General features: G+C 46.0%; 1 protein-coding gene across 4 annotated transcripts in view; it reads left to right on the top strand.

Moving 5' to 3' along the window:
• Nucleotides 1-15806, top strand: part of SEMA6A (semaphorin 6A) — a 134288-nt gene that overhangs the window by 80976 nt on the left and 37506 nt on the right. For all 4 annotated transcript variants that reach the window (XM_030316975.1, XM_030316991.1, XM_030316982.1 and 1 more), the window contains 6 exons: nucleotides 187-249; nucleotides 982-1083; nucleotides 6865-6955; nucleotides 10419-10538; nucleotides 11197-11285; nucleotides 12161-12378. In XM_030316975.1, coding sequence (XP_030172835.1) covers nucleotides 187-249; nucleotides 982-1083; nucleotides 6865-6955; nucleotides 10419-10538; nucleotides 11197-11285; nucleotides 12161-12378 — 683 coding nt within the window. The remainder of the gene's footprint in view (nucleotides 1-186; nucleotides 250-981; nucleotides 1084-6864; nucleotides 6956-10418; nucleotides 10539-11196; nucleotides 11286-12160; nucleotides 12379-15806) is intronic.

The following is a 15806-nucleotide window of genomic DNA, read 5'->3' as shown; positions in this document are numbered from 1 at the left end:
ATTAAATGAACAGTTCTCATCTCTGATCTTTTGTTGTTATGGTGAATTAATCATGGAGAAAGGGTGCGGAAAGCTTTCAATAAATATATGTTCAGCCTCCGTCTCCCCAAGGGAACGCTTACTTCTGAAATCAAATGCAACCAACCACCCCTGGACTCTAATTGATTTCTTTCTTGGTCCCTGCAGAAACTGACATGGAAATCTAGACAGGCTGATGTAGACACATGCAGAATGAAGGGGAAACATAAGGTAGGCAATTTTCATTTCTCCTGCAGCTGCCACTTTGGGTTAAGTTTCTGACGGTTATCTCCAGCCGTAGACCGTGATGCGGAATGGATCGTGAGAGTCCCTTTTCCCTCGGTAATTGCTTTTTCCATCAACTTATTGAAGGCTTTAATTTGCAGAAATAGTTTGCTTTTAACGTGATGAAATATTACGACAGCTGCTAGGGCTGCATCATGAACTATGTCGGGGCGCCAGGGATTACGGCCACAAAGCTGGCTGCCCCCACTCTTCTGAGTGCACTCTATACTAGCCCACCGCGCACACCCAGAGCCCCCAGGGAGGCTGGAGAAGCGTGCAGAAAAAAGCTGCCGCAGACCTTGGGGGGGGGCTGTGTTTTAGTCCTAGACCAACGTAAAAACACACTTCAGCCGGGAGCCCTGCAACATCAAGGGACCCTGGGACATCTGGTGTTAAAATTAATATAATGGAAGGCTGGCACTTCCAGGCTTGTCGTCCTTTTGTGGCGTAAACACACGCTCGCTCCTCTCTACGCCTGCCTCGTTTTCACTGTTAAAAAAGCAACTGCGGTCAGCATCACCTTTTGGTAGACAATCAGGAGGAGCTCGGGTGTGTAACAGAGGAGCCCCACGGCCACCTTTGCTCTAACCTTACGGTTGGCAGATCACGGTACACAGGAAAGAACGGGTTTTCTGTACTGAACTGACTGGACACAAACGAGTCTGAATTATTTTTCAGGACGAGTGTCACAACTTCATTAAAGTTCTTCTAAAGAAAAGCGATGATACTCTGTTTGTCTGTGGAACTAACGCCTTCAACCCTTCCTGCAGAAACTATAAGGTAACTGCGGTTCTGTCTGTTGGAACCACACGGGGCTGGAGGTATTTCATAATTTACTGTGATTGTACCTGCAGCGACCTAAGACGGGTAATTCAACACCGTCGGGTGCCTCTCGCTCGTTGGGACTTCGTGTGTCCCTCCCCGCGAGTGATCCTGAGCAGGCTTCTAAGCTTCCTGTTTATGCAGGATTCAGCGACACACCTTGCAGGGGCCTGCCCAGCAAAGTTCGTTTCTGTAAGATCCTACTCCCCATTGTTCAGAACACCAGCAGACTTTCCCATAGGCACCGTGTGGGCTTCCCCTCTCTCCCCTTCCCTGCCTCCCTCCCGCCCCACCATCTCCTCTCTGAGCACAAAAAACACACTTCTGTTGGGAATGATTCCTACTTTAAAAGGCATCTCAAAAGCGCGCCATGGAAACTGTAGACTTTCTTTTAGATAAGATTTCGAAGAACACGGAAATTTAGTTCCACTAAGCACTCCGCTTACTTGACTGTGGCCTTACCTACTCTGGCCTTTATGGAAGGGGGAAAAAAATGAACTCTTGAAGCATTCATACATCTAGTCGGTTCTGAGCAGCCGACAGGGGCAGTGCTGAAGAAGCAGGAGCCGCCAGCTGAAGACGTGCCAGTGACCCGAGGTCCTGGCTCGGCATCTGTTAGCTCTCCTTGCCCCTTCTTTCTGCCACAGTCTTCCTTTCAGCAAACATGTACGGAGTCGCTCACATGGCCAGGCACTGACTGGGGTTATAAGGACAAACAGGAGGCCTCCGTCCTTAAGGAAGCCAGACAGGGAGATGAGAATTCCCAATTCAATGGGCTTGTTGCTGTGACATAACACAGGGCACTATGGAGGCACAAGAGAAAGGTACTAACCTTAGCCTAAGGTGAGGAATCAGACAAAGCTTCTAGAAGGAGGTAGATGACCCTTCTCTTCAAATGCTCCCCCTGCTGTTCTCACATGTGGAACATGAGCACCTCCAGCCCAGAAGACAGCCTAGAGTTCTGTGAGGGCAGGGACCACGTGTGTGACAGTCTGGAATCTGACCAATACCTCCAAACAGGTGCTCTGTTAATTCTGGTGGGGTAAAGAGTGAATGGAATGCCTAATTTTTGTTTTAAAGAGGAAGTAGAAGTTAGCCAAATGAAGGGAGGAGGGCATTCCGGGCAGAGGGAACAGCATGAACAAAGGCACTGAGTGAGAAACAGTGTGTTGAGCTTGAGAAACTTCATTTGATTCTGAAGTGCCGGGCTGTGAGGTGACAATAACAAACAAGAGGCTGGAGAGGGAGGTGGCCCCAGGGATGAAGGGAAGAGAAGAGATTCAGGAAATACTTAAGTGACCAAAGCCAGGAGGATGTAAGAACTGATGAGAAGCACAGGACAAGGAGAGAGAGGAGTAAAGAAGGACTGCCAGGCTGTCTCTTGGGTGAGCGAATGGATGGAGATGCCACGGGTTCACACAGGGAACAGAAGCAGAGAAGCGGCGGGCTGGCAGAGGCAGGTAGCAAGAAGGTGCCCGAGGCTTCAGTTTGGAGCATCAAGAGGGCCCCCGGCTCTGCGGTTGGCAATGCCTGCCGATGGGATGTGAACAGAGCTGATAAGAAAATGCATGGGTGAGCCTTGATTTAGGGAGAGACATGGGGAGAAATACACACTGGGTTTCACCAGGCATAAAGTGAACCCTGAGGGGCATAAAGAATGAGAAATGATAGGGGTGCCTGGGTGGCTCAGTCGGTTGGGCATCCCGCTTTGGCTCAGTTCGGGGGTTTGAGCCCTGTGTTGGGCTCTTGCCCTGGCAGTGTGGAGCCTGCTTGGGATTCTCTCCCTCTCCCTCTCTCTCTACCCCTCCCCTGCTTTCATTTCTCTCTCTCAAAAGAGAAACAGGAGGATATCAAAATCAGAGGGCCCACCACCCTTTGTCTCGACAGTTTTAAAACACCCTCAGTCTCAGCACGGACATCAGAGGGAGGGTCTGTGTGACCCTCAGGCTCATCGTCCATCTTACATTTGGAAAGGGGCACCAGCAAGGCCAGGATTAGGGTGACGCAGGGGAGGCATGCGCCTCAGGCACAGAAAGTAAGAGAATTCTGTATCAAGGTGGGTGATCGCTTAATGCAGTATTTTACAAAATCTAAACTGATGTAAAACACACTCCCCTAAAACAGCCAACTTTTTAATAAGGAGCTGGATCCGTTCGGTCTGTAACAAAGGCAGTCCGTCCAAACTCTAGCTCAGGCCGGTGACAGTGTGCAGCTGACGTTGTGACTTTAATTCTCCCACTTAATATTCTGTCCCCGTATGTCATTGTTTAGGACTCATTAAGATTAATGCTTTTCACAATTCCCAACCAATTCCCTAGCTGGAAAGCTATCTTTTATGACAAATTACAGGTTTTCTCGGCACTGTGATACACAGACCGGGAGTGGTCTAGCTCATTCTTCCCACACATGTTCCATTCCCCGGGATGCCTCACCTGTGGCGATACGTCCACCTCTCGCTTGTTCCAGTCACCCCTGCTGAGGTATGTTCTGGAGCCTGGGCCTCCCAAGAAAGCACACACGGATGTTCTTCCCGCACAGTCCCATCTGTCTCCCTGCCTGGCACTGTGAATGGTAGCAAGCACCCCTGACATCGGTCAGAGCAGTGTTTTTTTCAGACTCAGGGCACAGTGGATGATATGAGACATGATGTGTTTGGCTGCAGGGAGAACAGACATTCTTTCCCTTAAGCGCTGTTTATGAACAGATCAACACTAAAGGTTCAAAGCAAAACCGATGACCAATCTTCCCACACCCCCAAAAAGCCCCAAGTCTCAGCACAGAAGCATCAGCTTGAAGCAGGAGGGTGACAAATTTTTGGTCTCCACCATGCCCTAATTCATACAGTTTTTTCAATGGAAGTAAGCTGGATGATTCAGAGAGATTACAGCCCCCAAACAAGAGTACTTGGGAAAGAATTCTGAAGGCCACCCACCACAAATCTAAAAGTTCACTCCATACCTTTTGCCCTCCTGTTCTCCAAACCTCTTGAACTTCTGCAGAAGTAATTATCTGTACCCTATGGTGATTTAATTTCCCAGGGGCTGCTGTTAAGTCTGAGATTTGGAGACTACCACAAGGATTAGTTCTAACTTCATGGAAAGAGGATTTCACCGTGGCATTGTTTTGTCTCTGGACCCTTCCAGACTCACAAACCGAAACATTAATACTTCCCTGCTCCTTGCCTTTGGCTATAGCTAAGGCTACTTTTTTTTTTTTCTTTTTTTTCGGAAGTAGGTTCATTTAAAAACCTAAATGCTCCCTTGTATATTGTCTCCCCATTGCCAGGATTACAGCGTGCACTGCCTGGGATAAAGGCATTTCTGCTGCGTCACTGTGTACTAAGCATTACCTTTGAGTACTTGCCAGACCCACAGACCACAAAGTCTGTCACAGTTCAGCAGGATGCTCTTCTTGGGATAAAATATATTAAAAAAAAAAAAAAAGATTTTCAGGGGTGCCTGGGTGGCTCAGTTGGTTGAGTGTCTGACTTCAGCTCAGGTCATGATCTCATGGTCTGTGAGTTCGAGCCTCACGTCGGGCTCTGTGCTGGCAGCTCGGAGCCTGGAGCCTGCTTCAAATTCTTTGTCTTCTTCTCTCTCTCTCCCTCCCCTGCTCGTGCTCTCTTTCTCTCTCTCTCAAAAATAATAAATAAACATTTAAAAATTAAAAAAAAAAGACTTTCATAAAAATGTGCTAAAGGGAGAAGAGTACAGTTACAGATGTCTCAGCTAAACAAATAGGGTGCAGGAGATATACAGAGAGAGGAGACAGGTGCTATCTCAAGGTGGTTACAGGAGACAAGGCCTGACATATCTCTGAAACAGTTTCTGGGGGGTTCAGGGCAAAAAGCATAAACGACGGGACAACACTAACAGCTGTTCAGGAAGCACCTCCCTGCCCTCCTGGGCAACACCTCCAAACACCGTGATTTAAGGCACCCTGATTTAGTGCTAACGGCCTTTCGGTGGGTCCCCCCTCGGCATCACTGCCGTCTTAGATTCTCCCAGTTTCGTATCTGTTGTCAAACACTGCAAACCGCCAGAGATCCCCTCAAACTACACAGAGAAGATTGAACCACGGAAGGTTATAAAAACATCAACGAGGTGGGGGAGATCACTTCACGGACCCTGTGGCATGGAGATTTAAATGCTGTGAGAGCCCGCGATGTGAGGGAAAAAACTCAAGGCAGAAGGCGGGAACCACCCAAGTACTGGTCAGGGTGGAGCCGCCGCCCTCTGACGAGAGTCAGGGGCCAGGCAAGAGAAGCGAATTTCCTGCTCACATCACAGCTGAGTGCAGGTCAGTGACAGAGGGTCTGTTCCACTAGGCTATTCAGAAGGCTAAGCTTCCTCCTGCCCCTACCTTTGTCAGCTCCTAGAATCCTGGAAGGCTGTACCAGATCCTCTGTATCTAGTGGGGCGGAATGCGGAAAGCAAGCAAGAGTGGAGGACCCCAGAAGGTTTTGAGAGGCAAGACCCAGAGGTGGCACACAGCCTTCCACTCACGTCCTCTCAGCCAGAGCTCATCCCGTGATCACACCTGACTGCAAGGGTGGGGGGCAATGTAGTTCAGTGCGATGTGGGGGAAAGGGAAGTAGAAATTGATGAGTAATTGAACCACCAGCAAGGCTTTACCACACTCACAAATGCCTATGAAGCTACACAGGTAACTTGCAGGAGTAAGACAAGCAGGGTGTACGTGTATTTTATGGGTAAAGAGGCCTTGATGCTGGAGGCCATATGCTTGTTTGGGGAAAATGGCAGAGTGGCCGTTACTTAGCTTGTAGCTGGTTGCTGCCACTTGCATAAAAAGGTCTTGAATTGACTTTTCCACTTGGTCAAAAAAAAAAAAAAAAAGAAGTCAGGTTTCATCTGCAGTCTCATTTTAAAATAGAGCTCTTGCCTGCTTATTTTTCTTCTTTCCTTTGATTTCCTTTCCTTCCTTCCTTTCTTTCCCCCCTCCATCCCTTCCCTCCTTCCTTCCTAACATACTAAGATGGCCAAACAAACCTCACTGACAGACGAGTTACAACAACCCCCAGCAAGTAGGAACAAGGCCAAGGGTGGGCACACAGATGCATGTCAAATGGCTGCCCCACTCCTCACTGCGCTTGACTTGTGTGACCCCCACACCTTCTAGGCCTCTCCTTCTGATCTACATGATTGGAGGCTGGGACATGTTTCTGAAGTTGGTGCAAAAGGCCACCTGAGCTCTGCTTGCGTTGGTGTTTTTGCTCCTTTGCTGATGCCACACTGTCCTGCAAGCTAACCAGAGGGGGATTCCAGCGTCTTCTGCTGGGATTTAACCAAAGGGGCAGGACTCCTCAGGCAAAACAAAACCAAAAACAGATTCTCTATACAGTTCATGACTCAACAGATCATTCAGACGCAGTGAGGGAGGAAGGGAGGAAGTTTTCCCAGTGATTGCCTTAAACATTCCTTTTCCAAGGAAAAGACACTTGTTTCTAGGCCATTCCAAAAGGATACAGAAATCTATTTACTACAATGGTTAAGAGTCAAGCAAACATGACTCTCAGACTCTCCAAGCTAGAGAACCTTGGTCAAGTGAGGTAATCTCTCAAACCTCAGTTTCCTCATCTGAAACCAACAGACTTATCTCAGAAGGCATTTCAGGATTATCTGCACTTAGGCATATGAATTAAAGCACACATGATGTGCTTTATGCCATGACTACTGTTGGTTGTTGTTGTTCCTAATTAAGTCCTATTATTTCATTTAGATGGATACTCTGGAACCTTTCGGGGATGAATTCAGTGGAATGGCCAGATGCCCTTATGATGCCAAACATGCCAACGTTGCCCTGTTTGCAGGTAAACCACCTGGTTCCTTCTCATTGCATTTGCTCTCACGGGCCTGTCACCGCGAATCTGCTCTGGAGGATTCGCAGAGTCACAGTTGTGTTTCGATTCTCTGGTGAATACTGTAATTAAGAACGCCTTCTTCCATTTGAAATTCATGTGGAAATTGTACTTTTGCTTCATGAAAGGAGTGTCTGCCACTCTTACCCGTGCTTTTGTGCCTTCAGAGAAGGATAACTTTGCTTCAGCTTTGCACAGAGTGTGCAACATTGGCCACTAGGGCATGTTCGGGTTCAAATAATAAAAGATCCTACCTCAGACCAGCAGTGTGGATTGATCTTTCAAGGTAGGATTGACTTCGGGGGTGGGATGAATCAAAAGCCTGGTGACATCATCCAGGACACAGGGCCTTTTCACTTCTGTGCTCTCGAAATCTCAATTCTTTCTCTGAGAGAGACCAGCCGCCCTCACAGTCGGGGGCTGCCGTCCCCAGTTATGGCTACAACACATATGGCTATGTGTTCCTGTCCACATACAGAAAGGGAAAGGAAGGAGACAAGGTAGGGCCTCAGGAAGATCTCCAAGCAGTGAGGCTACATGCCCACAAGTTTCCAGCAAACATTGCAAATGTCATTGACCGGATTAGGGTACGTGCTCATTGGTGATGGAAAGATAATAGGGCAGCGGAAGATGCTGATTAGCTTAGGGTGATACACACTCCTCGTCCTCTCCCCTTCCTTCCCCTGCAGAGGATCTAAAGCAGCAGCAAATAAGCCATCAACTCCAGATTGGGATTCTCGTGTATGAGTGTGTGTGTGTGTGTGTGTGTGTGTGTGTGTGTGTTTTAATTAGGAATTTATTTAGGAATTCATTGCCAGCTGTGTGGAGGTGGGTGTAGCTCTGAGAAGTGTTGGTATAATAGTGATTGTTATAGCACATAATAAAGCGGTTAGCTATAATTTCCATCACCACAGCTAAAAACTGGCACATCCGTGCCCTGAGGAACTTCAGGGCTCTGATGATGAAACAAGATTAGCTCTTCAAACCTCTTCCTCAGTGTCCTGCATTTGGGGGCCTGAATCTACAGTCATGGACTGGAGAAACAGCCTGTGTCAGGAAGGAAGGGTTCCTCGGGTTCGTCCCCCAAAGTTCGGGCACAGTGTTAGCGGGAGGGGGCACAGTACAAAACACAAAGCCTTGTGAACCTGTCAGTCGACAGGCCAGGAGCAAGACCCATGCGGAGAGTGCTTCAGTGGATTCTCAAGTAACTTCAGCTGCAGCACCTTTCTGACCCTTGAGCCTGCCGGCACCATGGAGGATGTGGGCTACAGTGGGAAATTTAACTGTCACCGAAGAGAGGACTTGAGGCCTGAGGTAGAAAGGAGATGGGGTCAGAGTATCGGCTAAGGCCACCAATCTTCCAGCAGTTACGCAGAGTGTGCCCCAGGAGATGACACTGTGAGAGCCCCTCTTCCTCCCCCTATAGGTACACTTGGACAGGTTTTCAATGGACTGTTTGAAATCCCATAAAAGCTCAGCCCTTATTAATAGAAGATCCTTGTTGGCAGCTGAATGGTTGTCATGTTAACACGAGGGGCAGAACACTGCTCTGTTTTAGAAATAAAAGTCCTGGTGAGATACCCAGTGATGAATGTAGAACAAAATGCGTAACCAAAGAGGCACATGGGTGGCTCAGTGGGGTGAGTGTCCGACTCTTGATTTCAGCTCATCATGATCGGGGTCATGTGATCGAGCCCCCACTGGAACCCACACTGAGCGTGGAGCCTGCTTAAGATTCATTCTCTCTCTCCCCCCTCTCCCTCTGCCCCTCTCCCCCCACTCACACGTGCTCTAAAATTAAAAAAAAAAAAAGAGAGAGAGAGAGAAAAGGTGTAATGGAAAGTGGATGGGAGGAAAATCCACACACACTGCCCTCCCACTGCCCACCAGCACCCGGCATATGTGCATGACCCGGAGCCATGATTGTTTAAGACAAGCTGTGATTTTTGTAGATCTGTTTATCAACAGAGAGGTTTGCCATCTGTGGTTCAAATCTAACCAGTCAATCTTCACTGATAAATGGTTGTCAATAATGAAGATGTCAAGACAGCTCCAAGTTGAACCTGAGCAAATTTCAGTTTAGATCAAAAGCAGACATCAAGACCTCTGCTTAGATATGTCCGGATAAACTTTTCTAAAAAAAAAAAAAATTACACTTACTGGAACTACAGTGTATATAAGCCACTCTGACATACAACTCAACATAGGTAACCACTAAAAACGAACCAAGGAAATGGGGTGCCTGGGTGGCTCAGTCGGTTAAGTATCTGACTTGGGCTCAGGTCATGTTCTCACAGTTCGTGGGTTTGAGCCCCGTGCAGGGCTCTGTGCTGACAGTGCAAAGCCTGGAGCCTGCTTCAGATTCGGTGTCTCCCTCTCTCTCTGACCCTCCCCCACTCACAGTCTCTCTCTCTCTCTCTCTCTCTCTCTCTCTCTCTCTCTCTCTCTCCCCCTCTCAAAAATAAATATATGTTTAAAATTTTTCAAAAAATGAACCAAGGAACTAATTTCTATTTTTTGAACATAATTACTGTTTGTTTCACATACTGCATAGATTTTACTATTCTAGAAGGACCCATTTGATTACTTGTGTGCAGGATGTTTACTAATCCAGGAAAAGAGCCCAAAGTGGTAGGGATTAATCTTCAACTTTCTTCATCCTCTTTCGCCTTAGATATACCCTAAAGCACATACCCCAAAAAAGCATGAATTCTCAAAGGCCAGATTCAACTTGGTATCAGGACCCTTCCCCTTTTCTCCTTGCTTTGGTCTCTTGAGTGTGAGAACATTTTCAGTTCATGACTCTGAAATACTGAAGCAAATATCTCTTATTTCAGCTAGACTGGCAGGGCTCAGTGGCTCTCATGAATGAAGTGACTCTCATGATCTAAGGAGCCATTCAGTCAGCATTTTTTTTTTTGCTTATGAACCCCCTGACTCCCCTCACCTGCCCAGGCGAAGGACTCTATCACTTCTGCACAAACTTAAAATTTCTGATGATACAATCAGCTTCTGTCTTTCCCTGGGCTCCCATCTAATCCAGTTTGCCATGGTGTGGTGGCAGTAGCAGTGTCCAGGGGGCCTTGGCCTTGAGATTTCGGTCAAGGTCCATCTAATCAGGTGAAGCAAACAACATTTTTCATTTACCCCGTTCCCTGAGCTGCTGCTGCTGCTGCTGCTGCTGCTTAGAAATTGCCATGCAATTTAAAAATGAAAAATGTTTCATCTCTCAAGATCCTAATTTACAATGGTTAGGAATGTGGGCCAAGTATTTTCCCAGCGACTCTTGGATGTTCCCCAGTTGTCCTATCTCATTTGCCTGATGTAGGAAAGCAATCTGGGGGATGTCTCTATTATTCCCCCACGCCCAGTGTAGTGCCCCAACCCCGTTCACCTCTTTTCTTTCTCTCCTAAGATGGAAAACTATACTCAGCCACAGTGACTGACTTCCTTGCCATTGATGCGGTCATTTACCGGAGTCTGGGAGACAGCCCAACCCTACGGACCGTCAAGCATGATTCCAAATGGCTGAAAGGTGAACCAACAATTAAGAGAGGGGTGGGGGCTCATATCTTGAGGGAGATTTAGAGTCTGGACAGACCAGACTGGAGTTTCATGTTGGTAATAGCTTCTGACAGACAGGAAGGTGGAAATGGCATCTTTTGCCCCAAATGATTTATTTACTTCCCCCTTCTCATTTCCCATGAGTTTCTGGAGTATTAACACAACTACCAATGCCACTACAATAGAACACACCACATTCATCTTTCCTGCCTCAAGCGCTCGTTTCAGAGCGTTTCCATTCATGGAAGGGAACAGGGATCGGAGGTGGTGGGGAGCAGGGAAAATGCTATTCCCAACCCGGCATGAGTCAGGATTCACGAGGAGATGCGTACAAAAAAATCCTTTCTGTAATAGGAGCATTCGTTGTGGAAAATAAAATTACAGACATATGAAAATTCATTTATTCTTCATTGTTAATTGCAACCACTTCTGAAAGATAGAATTTTGTAGGCTCGAATGCCTTCTGAAATCACCAGCACTTGCTGGTGTGGTCATGAGAAATGGTTCGTGTTAACCCAATGTCTAATGACCCTACACTTTTAATTAATATCATGTCTTTGGTCGCAGCTGATTGAAGTTCTTTTAACTCTGTGTGACATGTCCCCAATTAAAGTGCCATGTGTCCACAGAACCGTACTTTGTCCAAGCAGTGGATTATGGAGACTACATCTACTTCTTCTTCAGGGAAATAGCAGTGGAGTACAATACCATGGGAAAGGTAAGAGGCGTGGATGACTCCCCTGGCCCCGTGTTGTTCTGGATGACCTTGATATAAGAACCATAAATCTAATCGCAAGGTCATCGCTTTGAGAAGACTCGGCCAAAGTTTGGTGGACGTGAAACGCTGTTCTGCCTCAGAGCCCTGTAAGCTTTTCCAGACCAGTCCCAGATTGCAGGGAACCTCTTAAATATTTCTACTGAAAATGTAATCCACAGATGTCTATCTGGGTGATTTCACACTGAGTTTCAAGTATCTTGAGATGTGGTTTCCTTCCAGGTATACTCATTGTTGTTTTTGTTTTTGTTTTCTTTTTAACTCAGTTGTTCCACAGACAGAGAGTAGATATCCAGTATCTTTAAGCAAAATGAGAGCCCTGATTGTCTTTTACTGCAAAAAGCAACAGAACACTTACGGGATGTCCACTTCAGTTATTTTTACCAGAGAGTAGGTCAAGGTCACTAAATTGGAGGGCACAGACTCAGTGCCAGGGTGGCCTGCAGGGTTACAGGAATTCAGAGTATGAGATTCAGGGCCCAGAGACAGCCAGTGAGGATGGCAGAGATGGTGCATACAAAGTGTGCTTTTGTTTGAGGAAATAAAAAGCTAAGCAGTCTGTATGGAAATGAGTTTATCTGGCTGGGAGCTGATCCCCTGAAGGATTTATGGTTCTGTATTAAATGCCACAGCCTTATCTTTCAAAACATGCTGTTCCAATGAGTCCCCCCCCCCTTTTTTTTGCTACTAATTTTAGAAACATGGGATTAAATTAAGCACCGTGTTGTTGTTGCTTCTGTTTTCTAAGAAAGGCAAATTCTACTAACATCTTGAGAAGTGAGTGCATTTCATCTTTCCTATGTGTTTTTCCTCTGCAGGTAGTTTTTCCAAGAGTGGCTCAGGTTTGTAAGAATGACATGGGAGGGTCCCAAAGAGTCTTGGAAAAACAGTGGACGTCTTTCCTTAAGGCTCGCCTGAACTGCTCAGTTCCCGGAGACTCTCATTTTTATTTTAACATACTCCAGGCAGTCACAGATGTGATTCGTATTAATGGCCGTGATGTTGTCCTGGCAACCTTTTCCACACCTTACAACAGGTAACCACGCCCTCGCTCTGCTGACCTAATCCGTCCTTCCCAGCTTCCCTTCCCCCTAGGGGTTCTCTCCTAATGCACAAGATTCACAACTGATGCAAAAATTGATGCTTAAGTGCTCCGTTTTCATCAAATGAATAGTCAGTTAGAAGTAATATTAGCTTAGGATTTTAGGGGAAGTAATTAAATAAATTATAACAATATCTTCTATTTATATGCCTGTCGTACAAACACTTCTTATGTGTTATTTCAAAATCTCTCCAGTAATAATGGAAACTGAATACTGTTGCCCTCTTTTTACACTTGAAGAAACTAAACTCAATTATATTACCTGATCCAAGTCAGGAGTCGAAAGAGGCAGCTTTAGAACTCAAGAATGTTTCTCCTCCCGCTTCCCTCTTCGAGGTCATCTAACGTTCTGTTTGACTTTTACTATTTCTATGACTGGATCGGTAACTTTTAAAGCCAAAACACTGAAAATTTACTTAAATACTACAGAGTGAAATTTAGGTTCAGACAAGTCCATCTCTCATCCCCCCACAAGGGACCCTGGTTATTATCCTGTCAGAGGAACCTGGACCCCAACCACCAGGGACTCCGGGGGGCTTGAGTGAGGACTTGGAAGTCATCAAACATGGTGCCTAGAAATACTGAACATCAGCTTATTCATTCCTATATTTGTGTTTATTGAAGCTGAGACTTTGAGTAATCAAATGACGCACTAAAAAGTGTTGCTGGGGCAGCAGAAATGTGTGGAGATTAAAAAACAGGAGGAAGAAAGGCATGAGATTCTCTGGTACTGAGCTCTCCTGAACTTTAGAGTCCTGGCACTGCTGCGTAAAAATGATTGTGACTGGTGGGCATGGACATAAAATCTGAGAATACATGGTTTCATTCTGGATTATACTTTTTGTTACACTTGTTATTCTGGATGAGACTTTTAAGAACCTGATACGAGTCTAGATGACAGATAAATGCATGATGAGACTGGAGGGTGGCATACAGGAAGAAATGTGTAAGAACTAGGGAGAGTCCGAAACAGAGCATGCCGGAAGATGCTCTGATGTTCCTCAGTTAAACAGAGGGCAAGAGTCAAGAACTCTCCACTGAATACGTGCAAATATGAATCCATGCTGCAAAAAAGTATTCAGTTCGATTTAAGTAAGTCTTAACCATCCACGGTGATTTTAGACTTGAGAAACAGAAAAGATACAAAAATTTAGGCTGTAACTATTCATACTTCGGAATCCCCATAGCTAGGATTGTTTAAAAAGAATACTGTCTTGGTACTCAGGAATACAGGGGCTGGTAGAATTTGAGCATGTTTCTAGTTTGTTTGGCCAGGGGGCCGAAGTGGGTGTCAAGGGTGCACTGGGTAATTACAATACAGTAGTAGATTCTCATGTATTAGAGAGACTCCGTGTAAAGGATTTTCTTAAAAGGCCCCTAGGAGGGGCGGCTGGGTGGCTCAGTAGGTTGAGCAACGAACTTCGGCTCAGGTCATGGTCTCACGGTTCAGGGGTTCAAGCCCCACATTGGGCTCTGTGCAGACAGCTCGGAGCCTGGAGCCTGCTTTGGATTCTGTGTCTCCCTCTCTCTCTGCCCCTCCCTGTCATGCGCTCTGTCTCTCTCTGCCTCTCAAAAATAAAGAAAACTAATAAAAAAAATTTTTTTTAAAAAGGCCCCTAGGAAACACCCAATTAATACATGCCTATGCAGCCTCAGAAACAGTATTTGTTCAGAAAAATCAGAAACTGACAAAAATACACATACCCGTTTTCATCTGCAAATTGGAGTTGTAGTGGTTCTGGTTTTAGTGGTTCTGGTTTCATCCATTTCCACCCCGTCTTCCACACATGCAAACTTGGTCATGAAGGCCTCTTCTAAGTCTTTGAGGTGCTCCTCCTTACCAATGGGAAAAAGCCCACGTTCCCCAGCAGAGCACACAGGTCCCCCTCCCCAGCCCCCCAGTGGTCAAGCCCATCTTCTCCTCCAGCTCCACGGCCTCACGGGCTGAAGCTAAGAGGTAGTTCCTGGATGTGCCAAGCCTATACCTGCCCTGCTCCCAGCCAGGTCTGCCAGTCTATCCGATGTATATCAGCTGAGAGCCTATGTTATTTATTGAGCATTTACTGTTGGAGATTAGGGATTCTGTCAATATATATGCTGAAGGAACAGAAGGTAGGAAGAAAGGAATGAAGGAAAGATGAACAGGAGGAGGGAGGGAGAAAAGGCAGGAACGGAAAAGAAAGGATTTCACAAGCAATTCTAACCATGGGCAGATTATCAAACCCTAGGGTATCTTTAGTTATTATGAGGTGCCTCATAAAATTCTTCAATATTTATCCTGTTTGTCATAATATTTTATTTATTTATTTATTTATTTATTTATTTATTTAGAGAGTGACAGAGTGAGTGGGGGAGGGCCAGAGAGAGAGGGAAAGAGAGAATCCCAACCAGGCTCCACAATGTCAGTGCAGAGCCCCATCCCATGCGGGGCTTGATATCACAAAATGCGAGATCATGACCTGAGCCGAAACCATGACTCGGACGCTTAACCGAGTGAGCCACCCAGGCACCCCTATATGTCATAATATTTAAAGTAAATATGTGAACTTTTTAGGAAAGGGAGATGTGAAGAGAGTCTTACCAAATTAAATACATAAGGCTAGGGCTGTGACATCAAAAACAATGGGGATCACAGTCTTATCTATTCAATTCTGTGCACGATGTATACATATTCCACATACTTTAAAATCCATCCTGCTACTTTGTCTTACATAAGCTTTCTAATCCTCTCCCTAATTCTTGCTTTATTAGTAATACTTCAGTAATTGTGTTATGAAATTAAAGATGGCATAAAATTCTCCTAATCGTGTAAGAAGTGATTTCCAAAACCTTCAACATTTGCAAAATCAAGACTAAATCGTTCTCTCTGCCCTGGATGATGTTCCCACACTACAAAGCACCCGTGTCTTGCCCAGGATGTTCCTGCCTATGCAGTGCCCCACTACCTCAAACCCTGATTAAAACTCTTGGCCAGCTGGTGCCTGAAATCTATTTGATCAAAATCAAGGAACAGCCATACTTCAAAACAAACATGGGTTCAGGGCTCCTGGATGGCTGAGTCTGTCAAGCACCCAACTCTTGTTTTCAGCTCAGGTCATGATCTCGTGGTTCATGGGATGGAGTCCCACATTGGGCTCTGTGCTGAGAGTGCGGAGCCTGCTTGGGATTCTCTCTCTCCCTCCCTCTCTCTCTCTCTCTCTGCCCATGCCCTACTTATGCATTCATGCTCTCCCTCTCGCTCTCTCTCGCAATACGTAAGCTTTAAAAAAAGGGGGTGGGGGTTCAAAGAGTTTTACCCAGATGAATGAATAATTCATGCCTTCTCTCCATTGATTAAAAAAAAAATCCCAATTCTTTTCAGG

Source organism: Lynx canadensis, chromosome A1 (genome assembly GCF_007474595.2).
Source record: "Lynx canadensis isolate LIC74 chromosome A1, mLynCan4.pri.v2, whole genome shotgun sequence".
In the NCBI taxonomy this organism is placed as follows: domain Eukaryota; kingdom Metazoa; phylum Chordata; class Mammalia; order Carnivora; family Felidae; genus Lynx; species Lynx canadensis.
This window is presented reverse-complemented; position numbering and strand designations above follow the sequence as displayed.